The 17,606-nt window shown below is 41.4% G+C and overlaps 1 protein-coding gene across 3 annotated transcripts; it reads right to left on the bottom strand.

Annotated features, from left to right (window-relative positions):
- Positions 1-103: 103 nt before the first annotated feature.
- On the bottom strand, positions 104-17,575 carry LOC106582875 (CXXC-type zinc finger protein 1). Of its 3 annotated transcripts, none has more exons than XM_014166450.2 (14): positions 17,442-17,575; positions 5,262-5,374; positions 5,068-5,168; positions 4,842-4,984; positions 3,189-3,344; positions 2,921-3,067; positions 2,660-2,767; positions 2,257-2,435; positions 1,963-2,170; positions 1,706-1,816; positions 1,309-1,358; positions 1,116-1,212; positions 842-994; positions 104-519 (listed from the first exon to the last, which is right to left on the bottom strand). In XM_014166450.2, exons 1-14 carry the CDS (start codon positions 17,442-17,444, stop codon positions 373-375), a joined length of 1,716 nt encoding a protein of 571 aa, XP_014021925.1. In that variant the 5' UTR covers positions 17,445-17,575; the 3' UTR covers positions 104-372. The 3 variants fall into 3 exon arrangements, with proteins under 3 accessions (XP_014021925.1, XP_014021926.1, XP_014021927.1); XM_014166451.2 differs by having other exon boundaries at positions 17,242-17,540; XM_014166452.2 differs by lacking the exon at positions 17,442-17,575 and having other exon boundaries at positions 5,068-5,115; positions 5,236-5,374.
- Between the last annotated feature and the right edge of the window lie 31 nt (positions 17,576-17,606).

The raw sequence follows: 17,606 nt of genomic DNA on the forward strand, positions 1-17,606 counted from the left end.
ATAACAGAATGACATTACACGTGGTGAGACAAACATCAAACCAAGATACAAAGCAAAATACTCCAAACAAATATAAATGCAACAGAAAATTATCAACTTCTTGTGTTGTTCACATATCCTTTATTTTTTTGACTAGAGAGATACCAGCAGTGACAGTGCAGCAATAGTACTGGACACAAGGAAAAATATATTCATTTACCATTCAAATATTTCAGTTCATCAATTTCAGCACAAAGGTCTTAAAATCCTTAATAAAAATAGCCAAAGTCTCTACAAAAAGATGGAAAAGATTATATTCTAAGATATACTATAAATCTGACAAATGTACAAAAATGCCACTCAGAAATAACATGAAGATGCAGATGTGGCTGTCTATCTGTCCTTGTTGCAACGGAGATCCGTTGTCAGGGGGTCGTGCTGAATGGTTTGGTGCAGCATGAGAGCAAGTAGACCTGCTCTGTTGGTCATAGCAGTCCTCATGTTGCGCTCCTGCTCAAAGAGCTCGTCTAGTTTGTACCACTGTTCACAAATACATTTTGGGAGAAAAGCAAGGTGTAATGATTAATATACTAAAATAATTTTTGAAAACTGTCTTTGAAATCAAATGTTGTTTAAAATTCACTTTCACGATCGTATCACCTACCACTTATGAAGGTCAATTATATGTTTGTTATAACCAGGGTCTTAGTCAATTCCAATTCAAGTTAGCTAGAAATCAAAAGATGAACTGGAATTCTGGGATCTTTCTGATTCTAATCTACAGGAATTCTAATGGAATTGACCCCAACCTGGATGACGTGGCCTAAAATAAGAGAATGATGTGGTGCATTCCACTACTAACCACTCGGACACGCTCCAGGTCCACCTCGGCTCTTCTGAGCTTCTCCCAGTTGTAGTGCTTATTACATTTGCGCTTAGAAACCCTGCAGTATTCTCCCGTCACCTCAAACACATTACGGACCAGAGGACAGCCGCACACCTCATCCCCTGGGACCTACCCACAACACATGAGAAGGGCAAGAGAAGCCAAGGTACAAATCATAAGTCAAACAGCAGGACAATTAGTGTGCTTTATGACAAAGTTCTTTGGATTTGACTTGCCAATCATCACTGACCTTTGGGTCCCTGGAATGCTCTGGGCACAAGACCTGAAGCCTCTTGCAGTAGGTCTTGCTCTGGGGATTGTACACATCGCAGAACAGTCTTGTTGCTCTGAGAAAACAAAAAGCACATAGAACACCTTGGTGAAACAATATGGAAACAAAGTCCACTTCTAGCAAACCCATTCAAAGTGCTTGACTCTCTTACCCTTCGATCTTAGTTGGGTACATGGAACCAAAAGAAGTCTGGCTCTCATACTGTCAATGCAAAAGAGCGAAATACAGAATGTTATCAGTTTATACAGTAAAGAGTACACATTTCCTTGGTCCTTTTGGTAGGAGTGCATATTTGCAACTTATATATTCGTATTGTTAGTACTCTATATTAAGTGTTCATTCTGTACGTTTCATCTTCTCCCCATATAGGATGTTGCAGTAACTGCAAGCAGACACTTATCAGGCAAGTGCACTGCAGTCTGGATGTATACCACAAACTGTCAGAACCAAGATCAGAGAAACTAAACAGGAAGTCTCTGTCTGAAGCCTCTCGCATGTTTCCCAGTCAAAAACGTTAGCGCATATATTATGATGATCTACAGGCTCACCTTAGCATAACATCTCTCCATGTGTCGCAATGCCACTTTTGGGTTGATAGGGTGACTGCAGGACACACAGAAAATCAGCAGATCTGTTTCTTCGTTATCCCCTTCATTCGCCTGAAACAGGAACCAAAAGATTTTAACAAAAGAAAGATTTTAACCCAAACGGGAAAAACATAGCTCTAGTTGAGGAGCTTCGACCTTACTGGATAAATACTGCAGTGGGCAACAACAACAACAATTCTTATACTGAAGGGGCTCACCTCCTCATCCTGCTGGACCACCTGCTGCTTGGCCTTGGCAATGATGCCCTCCAGCTCGTGGAAGCGTTTCTCCATGTCGGTGAGGCGTATGCGGGCGTTCTGCTGATCCCTCCGGATCCGCTCTAGTTGCTTCTTCCCCTGCTCCTCAGCGACGCAGGGGCTCTGCTGCCACTGCTGGATACGCTGAGGGAGAATCTCAAAGATCCGGCTGCACAGACAGAAATACAAAGTATTTTACAGTTTACACATTTTCTTACTGTTGCATTGTGTCAGTGTTGTAGTTTGTGTTCTCACTTGGTAGCCAGCTTTATGCCACATTCCTCTGAGCAGTATTTGGAATTGGCTCGTGCTGCCTCCACACAGCTGGGCCCGAGGCACTGCCGCTGCCCTCCTCCATCTCTGGCACCGCCCTTATTGTTGTGCCTAAGTTTGTCCTTGTGCTTCTGCTTCTGTTTGTGCCGCCGTGACTCTTTCTGATGTAAATTCACAAAAACAAATCCCATTGCACACATATTATATTGTCATGTAAAATCATTGCACTTTTATGTATTTTGTCACAACAGTAATATTCCCATGATGCCATAAAAAACTAAAGCTGAAATATTCAAATATTTGGTAGATGTGGACGGCAACTGCATGGATACAAGTAACAATAATCTTTGTGTGTTTGCTAGATCTAAAAATAAAGTTTGCTTACTTTCTTGTCAAATTTATTTTCCCGTCTCTTCACATGCTTGACCTTAACAGCTTTCTTTCGCAGGACAGGGCTGAAGGGAGGGCCGTCATCCTCATTACTGAGCCATGGCTGGGTTGAACAAAAACAATAGATGAACCCACATTCAAAATACTTGAAAGTGCTGCCCAAGCTAAAGATGATCTGTGTGTATTTTGAATGCATTTCAATTTGTTGTTGTTGTTAGATAAATGAGAAACTAGGCTGAAAATTCTATTGTAATACCATGTTTTCGTCGTATCCTGTCGCCTTGTACTTTTCGTAGAGTTCTGCCTCACTATCGTAGTCATCTGAATATCGTCTTCGCCGGTGGTAGGAATTGTCCCTCCTTTCACGCAAATTAAACTCTTCATCCTTTACACGCAACATTTTCTGCAGAGAATAAGAGACATTATGTCACATAGTTTGCAAGACTACAACTGTTTTTTGACCAGTTGAAAATAAGTTAGGAGGAAAAATAAGATTGATTGCATAGTTTCATTAGGAAACTGACCCTGGCTCGGACATCACACTGCCTAAATCGACACTTCTGTCTTATTTTGTTGGGACCACCAAATTTCTTCATATCCTTGCAGAAGTCGCATGTGGCACAGTCCTCAGTCCTCAAGCAGGGCTCGCACTCCCCACACATACGAGCGGAGCGCTTAACCTGAGAAACACAAAAGAGACAAAGATACAGTGCCTTCAGAAAATATTCACACCCCTTGACTTTTTCCACATTTTGTTGTGTTAGACTGAATTTAAAACTGATTACGATTTGTGTCACTGGCATACACATAATACCCCATAATGTCAAAGTGGAATTATGTTTTTCTAAATTTTAACAAATTAATAAAAAATGAAAAGCTCAAATGTCTTGAGTCAATAAGTATTCAATCCCTTTGTTAAGGCAAGCCTAAATAAGTTCAGGAATAAATATTTGCTTAAAAAGTCACATAAGTTGCATGGACTCACTCTGTGTGCAATAATAGTGTTCAACAATAATAGTGTTATCCCTTTGAGCATGATGAAGTTATTCACTAAACTTTGGATGGTGTATCAATACACCCAGTCGCTACAAAGATGCAGGTGTCCTTCCTAACTTTGTTGCCAGAGAGGAAGGAAACTGCTCGGAGATTTCACCATGAGGCCAATGGTGACTTTAAAACAGTTACAGAGTTTAATGGCTGTGATAGGAGAAACGTGAGGATGGATCAACAACATTGTAATTACTCCACAATACTAACCTAAATGACAGAGTGAAAAGGAAGCCTGTACAGAATAAAAATATTCCAAAACATGCATCCTGTTTGCAACAAGGCACTAAAGTAATACTGCAAAAAATGTGGCAAAGCTTTTTGTCCTGAATACAAAGTGTTATGTCTGGGGCAAATCCAATCCAATACTGAGAACCACTCTCCATATTTTCAAGAATAGTGGTGGCTGCATCATGTTATGGGTAAGCTTGTTATCATTAAGGACTGGGGAGTTTTTCAGGATAAAAAAATAAATGGAATGGAGCTAAGCACAGGCAAAATCCTAGAGGAAAACCTGGTTGTCAGCTTTCCACCAGACACTAGGAGAGGAATTCACCTTTCAGCAGGACAATTACCTAAAACACAAGGCCAGATCTACACTGGAGTTGCTTGCAAAGAAGATAGTGAATGTTCCTGAGTAGCTGAGTTACAGTTACAGACTTAAATCTACTTGAAAATCTATGGCAAGACCTGAAAATGTTGGTCAAGCAATGATCAACAACCAACTTGACAGAGCTTGAACATTTTTTTAAAAGAATAATGGGAAAATGTTGCACAATCCAGGTGTGGAAAGCTATTAGAGACTTACCCAGAAAGACTCACAGCTGTAATCACTGTCAAAGGAGTGTGAATACTTATGTAAATTAGATATCTGTATTTAATTTTCAATAAATGTGCGCAAATGTCTAAAAACATGTTTTCACTTTGTCATTATGGGATATTGTGTGTAGATGGGTGAGAGAAACATTTTATTTGATCCATTTTGAATTCAGGCTGTAACACAACAAAATGTGGAATAAGTCAAGGGGTATGAATACTTTCTGAAAGTACTGTATGTTCGCCAACAGAGTAGCTCCAAAGATACATTGAAAGAAAGTGGGGACATAACGTTTAGACGTAAAATAACTAACATTTGATCCACGGCGCTTTTCAGATGTATAATCTGGAGTGCTGTTCTGTCTTTCAAAATTTCTCTCTGGCTCTCTCTGGCTCTCTGCCTCCTTTTCACGGCTCTTCTTTGGACGGTATTTTATCTCCAATGATGGGTTGTCGTCTAATCAAAAGCAACGGACATTGTGTAAGGTTAGAAAGCACATGTGAGTAACCAATGTGAATGATAAACCATTAAAACCTCACCTTGGCATCGCAGGCAGTACCACTGCCTGATAGCTTTGGCCATCTTCTCTGTGAGATTGATGCAGTTACCATGAAACCACTCATTGCAATTGTCACAACCACTACAAGAAAAACAGATGTGAGCCCTATGAAACCAAGGTTAATGTTTCAAAGTCATTTCATGTTTACCTGTATGATCATCTGATTAAACTCACATCATGAAGCAATTGATGTCAGGTTTTCGACAAATGCAGTACACCGGTGCCTTCTCCCCCTCCATACTGCTCACAAGCGCCGGTGCAGGCTCGAAGTCTGACACTTCACTGTCCTGGAAGAGATAAACATCAGAAGATCATAATCATCTTGCCAATCAGATCAAACCTCCAGTGGCTTAGCTAAACTAGCCCATTGAATAGACGGTAATATTTAATTAAGGATCGGACCCTTTTTTTTAATTTTCGCCTAAAATGACGTACCCAAATCTAACTGCCTGTAGCTCAGGACCTGAAGCAAAGATATGCATATTCTTGATACCATTTGAAAGGAAACACTTTGAAGTTTGTGGAAATGTGAAATTAATGTAGGAGCATATAACACATTAGATCTGGAAAAAGATAATAGAAAGAAAAACATGCGTTTTTTTCCTTGTTTTTTTACCATCGTCTTTGAAATGCAAGAGAAAGGCCAAAATGTAATATTCCAGTTTCGGTGCAATTTAGATTTTGGCCACTAGATGGCAGCAGTGCATGTGCACAGTTTTAGACTGATTCAATGAACCATTGCACTTCTGTTCAAATGTTGTATCAAGACTGCCCAAATGTGCCTAATTGGTTTATTAATACATTTTCAAGTTCATAACTGTGCACTCTCTTCAAACAATAGCATGATATTATTTCACTTTATTAGCTACTGTAAATTGGACAGTGCTGTTAGATTAACAAGAATTTAAGCTTTCTGCCCACATCAATTTAAGCGTTCTGCCCATGTCTATGTCCTGGGAAATTGTCTTGTTACTTACAACCTCATGCTAATCACATTAGCCTACGTTAGCTCAACTGTCCCGCGGGGGACACACCGATCCTGTTAAAATCCTACACTGTTCGCTCAATTTCAGTTTGAGAGAAAACAAGCACTGAATAGTGTAGGGCAGGGGTGTAAAACTCAATCCATGGAGGGCCTTGTGTCTGCGGGTCTTTGGTTTTTCCTTTCAATTAAGACCTAGACAACTAGGTGTGGGGAGTTCTTTACTAATTAGTGACCTTAATTTATCAATCAAGTACAAGGGAGGAGTGAAAACTCGCAGACACTCGGCCCTCTATGGAATAAGTTTGACACGTGGCGTAAGGAATCATGGTACCATCTAAATCGCTGTGAAATATATTATTATAAATTGCGCACAGTAAGTGTATATTTTGTATTTGAAAGAAGATTTCTCGTTTTTATGAAAACGTTAAGTTTCAAAGGTTTACAAAACCGTATCGCAAGTGAGGTGTATTTGCGTTTAGACAGAGCGTTGGGATTAAATAGTACGTCCGAATTGTAGTTCACATGGAGCCAGCTGTGGTCCGTACTATCAGCTGAGAACCCAGCTGGGTATTCCCCCCTTGAGTACGAGAGCTATAGCTAAACTAGCTTGTTCTGGAGGTCGATCCGATAGGCTATTGAAAGCATTGTACATTTATTGTCAACCAACCTTGCCGAAACTTTCTTAATTCTCGATTCGGAAGGCACGGGTGTCTTATAGACGTCTGTTTCCAGTTGCAGGTGGAACTCTAATAAACAGAGTTCCCTCATTTTAGCTGCCAGATATCTCGCAAACCCAAACAAAGATTTACACACATGCGAGAAGCCATTTCTCAGTCAATACAAAAAGTGGATATAATATTTTTCTGAATTCTGTTTTATGGGGTTCCCCCTGAAACTGGAAACAGACATTTATAAGACACCAGTGCCTTCCAAATCGAGAATGAAGTATAGCCAACTAAAGGTTGGATGAAAATAAATGTCCCATGCATTCAATGGACCATAGGATCGACAACAAGCTTGCTGCCCCAGTATCTGTGCGATGAGTATGACATAGGGCTGTGACAGTAATTGAATAACCGTGTAACTGACGGTTATGAATGAAGACGGTCATGAAAATAAAATAATCGTCAAACCATATAAATAGGCCTACATTACACGTTACTATTTATCTTTATTAACTTTAATTTCATGTAGATAAACTTTACGTAATAGCTGGAATGTTTACTAATTATAAGCAAACAAATACAACTAACTTATTCTGTCTGTTAAACTTTCTACATCTCCTCTTACCAACTTTCCTTTGATGCTAGAGCAGCTAAATCACTAGATGCAGGGATGAACAGTGCTATAGGTTATGGCACTTCAGTAAAAAACAATTGTGGACTTTCTTTGATACAATGCACGTTTTCATTGCTTGATAGTATATATAAAAAAAAAGGTTGTGCGTGTCTTGACTATTCATTAATTATTCTACAGCAGTCGTCAAGGTTGTTCTGGCTCTGAGGCCTAAAATGTGCTAATGTTGTGTCAAATGGACAATTCGCCAATCCTCTCCAACCTGACATGTTATAATTTGATGCGGAATCTTTTCTTAACTTAGACTAATCAACGCTGATCAGGCCCGGTCCTGGCCGATATGCGGCCCTAGACGAGGCTAAAAAAATGTCCACCCTCCTATCCCCGCAAAGTAGAATAGTAGCCTAGGCTATTCAGTGTGAAATCAAATTGTATTTGTCACATGAATCGAATACAACAGGTGTAGACCTTAACGTGAAATGCTTACTTACAAGCCCTTCACCAACAATGCAGAATTAATAGCAAAAAAAAAAAGCTATATACAGGGGGTAGCAGTACCGAGTCAATGTACGGGGCTACAGGTTAGACAAGGTAATTGAGGTAATATGTACAGTACCAGTCAAAAGTTTGGACACACCTACTCATTCAAGGACTTTTCTTATTTCTTTTTTTATTACTATTTTCTACATTGTAGAATAATAGTGAAGACATAAACGATGAAATAACACATGAAATCATGTAGTAACCAAAAAAGTGTTAAACAAATCAAAATATTTCAGATTCAACAAAGTAGTCACCCTTTGCCTTGATGACAGCTTTGCACACGCTTGGCATTCTCTCAACCAGCTTCACCTGGAATGCTTTTCCAACAGTCTTGAAGGAGTTCCCACATATGCTGAGCACTTGTTGGCTGCTTTTCCTTCACTCTGCGGTCTAAACCATCTCAATTTGGTTGAGGTTGGGTGATTGTGGAGGCTAGGTCATCTGATGCAGCACTCCATCACCCCCCTTATTGGTCAAATAGCTCTTACACAGTCTGGAGGTGTGTTGGGTCATTGTCCTGTTGAAAAACAAATGATAGTGCCACTAAGCCTAAACCAGATGGGATGGCGTATCGCTGCAGAATGCTGTGGTAGCATGCTGGTTAAGTGTGCCTTGAATTCTAAATAAATCACAGTGTTACCAGCAAAAGCACCCCTACACAATCAAACCTCCTCCTTCATGCTTCACGGTGGGAACTACACATGCGGAGATCATCCGTTCACCTACTCTGCGTCTCACAAAGACACGGTGATTGGAACCATAAACCTCCAATTTGGACTCATCAGACCAAAGGACAGAATTCCACCGGTCTAATATCCATTGCTCATGTTTCTTGCCCCAAGCAAGTCTCTTCTTCTTAATGGTGCCCTTTAGTAGTAGTTCCTTTGCAGCAATTTGACCACAAAGGCCTGATTCACGCAGTCTCCTCTGAACAGTTGATGTTGAGATGTGTCTCTGTGAACCATTTGGGCTGCAATCTGAGGTGCAGTTATTCTGGGTCTTCCTTTCCTGTGGCGGTTCTCATGAGCCAGTTTCATCATAGCACTTGATGGTTTTTGCGACTGCACTTGAAGAAACTTAAAGTTCTTGAAATGTTCTGAATTGACTGACCTTCATGTCTTAAAGTAATGGACTGTCATTTCTCTTTACTTATTTGAGCTGTTCTTGCCATAATATGGACTTGGTCTTTTACCAAATAGGGCTATCTTCTGTATACCACCTCTACCTTGTCACAACACAACTGATTGGCTCAAACACATTAAGAAGGAAATGTACTTTTAACAAGGCACACCTGTTAATTGAAATGCATTACATGAAGCTGGTTGAGAGAATGCCAAGAATGTGCAAAGCTGTCAAAGGCAAAGGGTCCTCTTCATGCAAATGACAGGGATTTGGGCCAGGAGGAGCAATAAATCTTTCACCTCCGATTCTTTGAAGAAAGAATCTTTGTCCAGCCCGAGGTGAATAATCCCTGTTTTGATGTCCTGAAGTACATTATGTACAAAAAAAGTTACAAACAACTCAAACACACAGAATAGCACAATTTGGTTAGGAGCCATCCCCTCCGGCGCAATTATACACTCCCTTTCCCTTTTATGAATGCCCAGGGTCGACATTATGGGCGGTCTTTAGGGGCCTGCCTTATGGTATCTCCTTGCCCATATACATTTTATTTCTAAGTTGTTTAACCGAGACGCACACCGACAGAAAGACGCATTGATTTTAGTTAAATAATCTCTGCATGTGTACACCATGTATCTGATGCTGTCTGGATGAAAAGAGTATGATATGTCATTATTTCTGTCCAGACAGCATCAGATATGGGCTACATATACTGCCCTACCAAGCAAAAAGGCAGTAACTGTTCATTTGGTCAAATGTGTTAATGTCATTTTTGCTACATTAAATACATGCTTAACCATGTGGACAAGTATCATGCGTTTTGGAGAAAATGGGGGTCATGTTAGCAGTAACTGCATAAAGTTACAGTGAAACCAAGGTATATAAAAGCAATTTTTCATTGTTCCAAGCTTTGAGCAGTTATTGCCTTTTTGGGGAGGGGGGAAGGGGTCTTTTTCTGGTGATATACAGTGACTTCAGAAAGTATTCAGACCCCTTGTATTTTTCAAAAAAAAAATTACATTACAGCCTTATTCTAAAATTGCTTATATCGTTTTTTTCCCTCATCATTCTACACACAATACTGCTAATTTATAATAAAAGAAAAAACTGATATCACATTTACATAAGTATTCAGACCCTTTACGCAGTAAGTACTTTGTTGAAGAACCTTCGGCAGCGACTACAGCCTCAAGTCTTCTAGGGTATGATGCTACAAGCTTGGCACACCTGTATTTGGAGAGTTTCTCCCATTCTTCTCTGCAGATCCTCTCAAGCTCTGTCCGGTTGGATGGGGAGCGTTGCTGCACAGCTATTTTCAGGTCTCTCCAGAGATGTTTTGATTGGGTTCAAGTCCGGGCTCTCGCTGGGCCACTCAAGGACATTCAGAGACGTGTCACAAAGCCACGCATGCGTTGTCTTGGCTGTGTGCTTAGGGTCGTGGTCCTGTTGAAAGGTGAACCTTGGCCCCCAGTCAGGTCCTGAGCGCTCTGGAGCAGGTTTTAAAATCAAGGATTTCTGTACTTGGTCTGTTCATCTTTGCCTCAATCCTGACTAGTCTCCCGGTCTCTGCCGCTGAAAAACATCCCCACAGCATGATGCTGCCACCACCATGCTTCACCATAGGGATGGTGCCAGGTTTCTTCCAGACGTGACACTTGGCATTCAGGCCAAAAAGTTCAATCTTGGTTTCATCAGACCAGAGAATCTTGTTTCTCATGGTCTGAGAGTCTTTAGGTGGCCTTGGGCAAACTCCAAGCGGGCTGTCATGTGCCTTTTACTGAGGATTGGCTTCTGTCTGGCCACTACGATAAAGGCCTGACTGGTGGAGTGCTGCAGAGAATGTTGTGCTTCTGCAAGGTTCTTCCATCTCCACAGAGGAACTCTAGAGCTCGGTAAAACTGCTTCCATTTAAGAATGATGGCGGCCACTGTGTTCTTGGGGACCTTCAATGCTGCATAAATGTTTTGGTACCTTTCCCCAGATCTGTGCCTCGACACAATCCTGTCTCGGAGCTCTACGGACAATTCCTTCGACCTCATGGCTTGGTTTTTGCTGTAACGTGCACTGTCAAATGTTTTAACTTTTCATAGACAGTTGTGTGCCTTTCCAAATCATGTCCAATCAATTACATTTACCACAGGTGGACTCCAATCAAGTTGTAGAAAAATCTAAGATTATAAATGGAAACAGGATGCACCTAAGCTCAATTTCGAGTCTCATAGCAAAGGGTCTGACTACTTATGTAAATAAGGCATTGGGTCATTTTTTTTAAATAAAATTTGCTAAAATGTCTAAACCTGTTTTTGCTTTGTCATTATGGGGTTGTGTGTGTAGATTGCTAAGGATTTATTTAATCCATTTATCCATTTATTTAATCCATTTTAGTAATTAACATTACGTAACAAACTTTGGAAAAAGTCAAGGGGTCTGAACACTTTCCAAAGGCACTGTATACTAAACAAAAATATAAATGCAACATGCAACAATTTTACTGAGTTAGTTCACATAAGGAAATCAGTAAATTGAAATACATTCATTAGGCCCTAATCTATGGATTTCACATGACTCGGATTACAGATAGCTTTTTTTTTTAAGGGCGTGGCTCATAAAACCAGTTAGTATCTGGTGTGACCATCATTTGGCTCAGGCAACGCAACATCTCCTTCACATAGAGTTGATCCGGCTGTTGATTGTGGCCTGTGGAATGTTGTCCCACTCTTCAATGGCTGTGCTAAGTGGAATACACTGTCATACACGTCGATCCAGAGCATCCCAAACATGCTCAATGGGTGACATGTCTGGTGAATATGCAGGCCATGGAAGAACTGGGACATTTTCAGCTTCCAGGAAGTGTGTACAGATCCTGCGACATGGGGCCGTGCATTATCATGCTGGAACAGGAGGTGATGGTGGCAGATTAATGGTACGACAATGAGCCTGAGGGTCTCATCACGGTATCTCTGTGCATTCAAAATACCATCAATAAAATGCAATTGTGTTTGTTGTCCGTACCTTATACCTGCCCATACCATAACCCCACCACCACGGGGCACTCTGTTCAACCGTTGACATAAGAAAACAGCACGCCCACACGACGCCATACACGTGGTCTGTGGTTGTAAGGCAAGTTGGAATTACTGCCAAATTCTCTAAATTGACAGAGGCGGCTTATGGTAGAGAAATTAAGATTAAATTCCCTGGCAACAGCTCTGGTGGACAATCCTGCAGTCAGCATGCCAATTGCACGCTCCAGGATCATTAGCTTCTTTAAAAAAATAAATAGCTGTGGGTTGTTTCAAATCACAAATGTGTAGGCCTATGCCTATTTGGGAAGGCCGCAATTTGGGTAGTGCCCGTGGCAATACGTCTAGCTAATTGAGTTGCAGCTGTCAGTGAAAGAGTTACAGTTCATATAGGGAAATCAGTCGATTGAAATAAATTCATTAGGCCCTAATCTATGGATTTCACATGACTGGACAGGGGCATAGCCATAGGTGGGCATAGGCCCACCCATGGGGGAGCCAGGCCTAGCCAATCCAAATTCAGTTTTTCCACACAAAGGGGCTTTTAACACACACAAACACTCCTGAGTTTCATCAGCTGTCCGGGTGGCTGGTCTCAGACGATCCCGTAGGTGAAGAAGCCGGATGTGGAGGTCCTGGGCTTGCGTGGTTACACGTGGTCTGCGTTTGTGAAGCTGGTTGGACGTACTGACAAATTCTCTAAAACGACGTTTGAGGCATATTATGGAGAGCAATGAACATTAAATGTTCTGGCAACAGCTCTGGTGGACATTCCTGCAGTCAGCATGCCAATTGCATGCTCCCTCAACTTTTGACATCTGTGGCATTGTTGTTTGACAAAACTGCACATTTTAGAGCAGCCTTTTATTGTCCCCAGCACAAGATGCACCAGTGTAATCATCATGTTGTTTGCAGCTTCTTGATATGCCACATCTGTCAGGTGGATGGATTATCCTGGCAAGTGAGAAACTCTCACTAAGAGGTTTGTAAACAAATTTGTGCACAAAATTTGAGAGAAGTAAGCTTTTTGTGCATATGGAACATTTCTGGGATCTTTTATTTCAGCTAATGAAAAATGGGACCAACACTTTACATGTTGCATTTATATTTTTGTTCAGTATGTGTGTGAAGATGTGTCTTGTGTGTCATTTAAAATACTGCATAAAGAAGATGGAGGGGTGTGTGGCAAAGATATGGTGTGTCTCTCCAGAATGCATGCATATGTAGGAAAGTGACATTGTCAATGTCTGTCTTAAAATCCCCACATACACCACTAATAAATTGAGCTTCTCAGTCATTTTCTCTTCCCCTCACACAAGTAAATAAAGTCTGTTTTTTTAACATCCATTGAGAATGATAGTTCCTCAGTATGTGAAAAATCTTTCCAACACTGCCGGCCTCGATAAAACAACAAGCCTTGTGTGAAAGAGAAAAATATCATGATCTGATGATCCCACATTTTATTTATTTATTTATTTATTTTACCTTTGTTTAACCAGGTAGGCAAGTTGAGAACAAGTTCTCATTTACAACTGCGACCTGGCCAAGATAAAGCAAAGCAGTTCGACACATACAACAAAACAGAGTTACACATGGAGTAAAACAAACATACAGTCAACAATACAGTACAAAAACAAGTCTATATACAATGTGAGAAAATGAGGTGAGATAAGGGAGGTAAAGGCAATAAAAAGGCCACGGTGGCAAAGTAAATACAATATACAGTGGGGGGAAAAAAGTATTTCATCCCCTGCTGATTTTGTACATTTGCCCACTGATAAAGAAAGGATCAGTCTCTAATTTTAATGGTAGGTTTATTTGAACAGTGAGAGACAGAATAACAACAAAAATATCCAGAAAAACGCATGTCAAAAATGTTATAAATTGATTTGCATTTTAATGAGGGAAATAAGTATTTGACCCCCTCTCAATCAGAAAGATTTCTGGCTCCCAGGTTTCTTTTATACAGGTAACGAGCTGAGATTAGGAGCACACTCTTAAAGGGAGTGCTCCTAACCACAGCTTGTTACCTGTAAAAAAGACACCTGTCCACAGAAGCAACCAATCAATCAGATTCCAAACTCTCCACCATGGCCAAGACCAAAGAGCTCTCCAAGGATGTCAGGGACAAGATTGTAGACCTACACTAGGCTGGAATGGGCTACAAGACCATCGCCAAGCAGCTTGGTGAGAAGGTGACAACATTTGGTGCGATTATTCGCAAATGGAAGAAACACAAAAGAACTGTCAATATCCCTCAGCCTGGGGCTCCATGCAAGATCTCACCTCGTGGAGTTGCAATGATCATGAGAACGGTGAGGAATCAGCCCAGAACTACACGGGAGGATCTTGTCAATGATCTCAAGGCAGCTGGGACCATAGTCACCAAGAAAACAATTGGTAACACACTACGCCGTGAAGGACTGAAATCCTGCAGCGCCCGCAAGGTCCCCCTGCTCAAGAATACATATACAGGCCCGTCTGAAGTCTGCCAATGAACATCTGAATAACTCAGAGGACAACTGGTGAAAGTGTTGTGGTCAGATGAGACCAAAATGGAGCTCTTTGGCATCAACTCAACTCGCCGTGTTTGGAGGAGGAGGAATGCTGCCTATGACGCCAAGAACACCATCTCCACCGTCAAACATGGAGGTGGAAACATTATGCTTTGGGGGTGCTTTTCTGCTAAGGGGACAGGACAACTTCACCGCATCAAAGGGACGATGGACCGGGCCATGTACCGTCAAATCTTGGGTGAGAACCTCCTTCCCACAGCCAGGGCATTGAAAATGGGTCGTGGATGGGTATTCCAGCACAACAATGACCCAAAACACACGGCCAAGGCAACAAAGGAGTGGCTCAAGAAGAAGCACATTAAGGTCCTGGAGTGGCCTAGCCAGTCTCCAGACCTTAATCCCATAGAAAATCTGTGGTGGGAGCTGAAGGTTTGAGTTGCCAAACGTCAGCCTCGAAACCTTAATAACTTGGAGAAGATCTGCAAAGAGGAGTGGGACAAAATCCCTCCTGAGATGTGTGCAAACCTGGTGGCCAACTACAAGAAACGTCTGACCTCTGTGATTGCCAACAAGGGTTTTGCCATCAAGTACTAAGTCATGTTTTGCAGAGGGGTCAAATTCTTATTTCCCTCATTAAAATGCAAATCATTTTATAACATTTTTGACATGCGTTTTTATGTTTTTTTTTGTTGTTATTCTGTCTCTCACTGTTCAAATAAACCTACTATTAAAATTATAGACTGATCATTTCTTTGTAAGTGGGCAAACGTACAAAATCAGCAGGGGATCAAATACTTCCCCCCCCCCGACTGTAGCAATTAAAAAACACTGTAATTGTAGATTTGCAGTAGGTGAATGTGCAAAGTAGAAATACTGGGGTGCAAGGGAGCTAAATAAATAAATACAGTAGGGGAAGTGGTAGTTGTTTGGGCTAAATTATAGATGGGTTATGTACAGGTGCAGTGATCTGTGAGCTGCTCTGACAGCTGGTGCTTAAAGCTAGTGAGGGAGATAAGTGTTTCCAGTTTCAGAGATTTTTGTAGTTCGTTCCAGTCATTGGCAGCAGAGAACTGGAAGAAGAGACGGCCAAAGGAGGAATTGGCTTTGGGGGTGACCAGAGAGATATACCTGCTGGAGCGCGTGCTACAGGTTGGTGCTGCTATGGTGACCAGCGAGCTGAGATAAGGGGGAACTTTACCTAGCAGGGTCTTGTAGATGACCTGGAAACCAGTGGGTTTGGCGACGAGTATGAAGCGAGGGCCAGCCAACGAGAGCGTACTGGTCGCAGTGGTGGGTAGTATATGGGGATTTGGTGACAAAACGGATGGCACTGTGATAGACTGCATCCAATTTGTTGAGTAGGGTGTTGGAGGCTATTTTGTAAATTACATCACCGAAGTCGAGGATCGGTAGGATGGTCAGTTTTACGAGGGCATGTTTGGCAGCATGAGTGAAGGATGCTTTGTTGCGAAATAAGAAGCCAATTCTAGATTTTACTTTAGATTGGAGATGTTTGATGTGAGTCTGGAAGGAGAGTTTACAGTCTAACCAGACACCTAGGCATTTGTAGTTGTCCACATATTCTAAGTCAGAACCGTCCAGAGTAGTGATGCTGGGCGGGCGGGCAGGTGTAGGCAGCGATCGGTTGAAGAGCATGCGTTTAGTTTTACTTGTATTTAGGAGCAGTTGGAGGCTATGGAAGGAGAGTATATATCCAGTGGCTGTCTTGAGCTCACTGGCACATCCAAACTCTGAGGGCCCTGAATAGGCTAGTTAATACAATGTTGCAATTTAGCTAGCTAGCAACAGGCCCAACCCAGTGATAATTTGATACATTGCACTTCACTAGCAATAGCTCAAATCAAGACAGATTGAGAGGCAGACATGCGTAGTAGAGATGAATGTAATTGAAGGAACACGAATTTTTACCAGGATATTTTCTGCTGTTTTTATTTTGTCGACTTTAGGTCCATGTATTTCAATTAGTTGATGATGGAAGGTATAGGCCTACTGCTGTATTGGCCATAAACTATCTCGGAGTTCCTGGCTCTCATTTCTTTAACCGCCAATTGATCACAGTGTATTAATGTGTCCATAACTAGGCTGGTGCTCTCGCCTTAGTTGAATTCCAACTTTTAGCACAAATACTGGGGCAAAGTTTTCAGCCATTAAATTCGCCCACATTTGGCTCCATGTACACTACAATTACGACACTAGGTTTTAACTTATTTTTAATTGGTCCGTGGGCCATTTGCCCATCCCTGGATTAGACCAAGCCTCTGGGCTCTTAACAAAACACACCGGGTCAGAAAATACTATCGTGGGGTGGTGCAAAGCTATCTACAACGCTGGAGTTTCGATCTGATCGGCTAATCATATATATATATTTTTTTTAACTACCCTGATGGCAAACACAAGATAAACATTTTAAATTGTGTCATATCTACTATTTTACTTAGTCTCTACATCGAGTCGTACTAGTCTGCGCAATGAGACATTTGTTTACAATCGAATTCTGCCGCGTTCCAGATGACAAATTCGTTAGTAATATGGCTCTTGATAATACCACAGACGAAAAAGGAAGCGAGACAACCCACTCGCTGTTTTTTTCTGGTTCATTGCATTGGTGCCTATGGGAGACACACCCAGTTAAGTTGACCGGAACTTACCTTTTTTTCAATGGTAAACTGCAAGGGTTGAACTATAGTCCTTTATCCACCATCTTTGCTTAATAACCAAAATTGCTGGCTAGCTAACTACCTACCTTAGCCTGGAAAAAGCACGATTCTACCTCAATGCTAGGCAACTAAGCGTGAAATTCACATTAAATAAAACGCCTCTCTTTATTAATTTAGCCAACCAAAATTACCATTTGCGATGTCTTTGCAATCCTCGATCAAATTTCAACGATAGTAAACAACTGCACAGAGTCAAAATCTTGTTCGACGACGCCGTAAATCATCGGCTGAACTCGGATGGATTCGGTATACAGCTGGCCAACCATTGGTTGGGTCTTCTTCTTCTATGATGTCAT

Source organism: Salmo salar, chromosome ssa22, assembly GCF_905237065.1.
Source record: "Salmo salar chromosome ssa22, Ssal_v3.1, whole genome shotgun sequence".
Classification (NCBI taxonomy): Eukaryota; Metazoa; Chordata; class Actinopteri; order Salmoniformes; family Salmonidae; genus Salmo; species Salmo salar.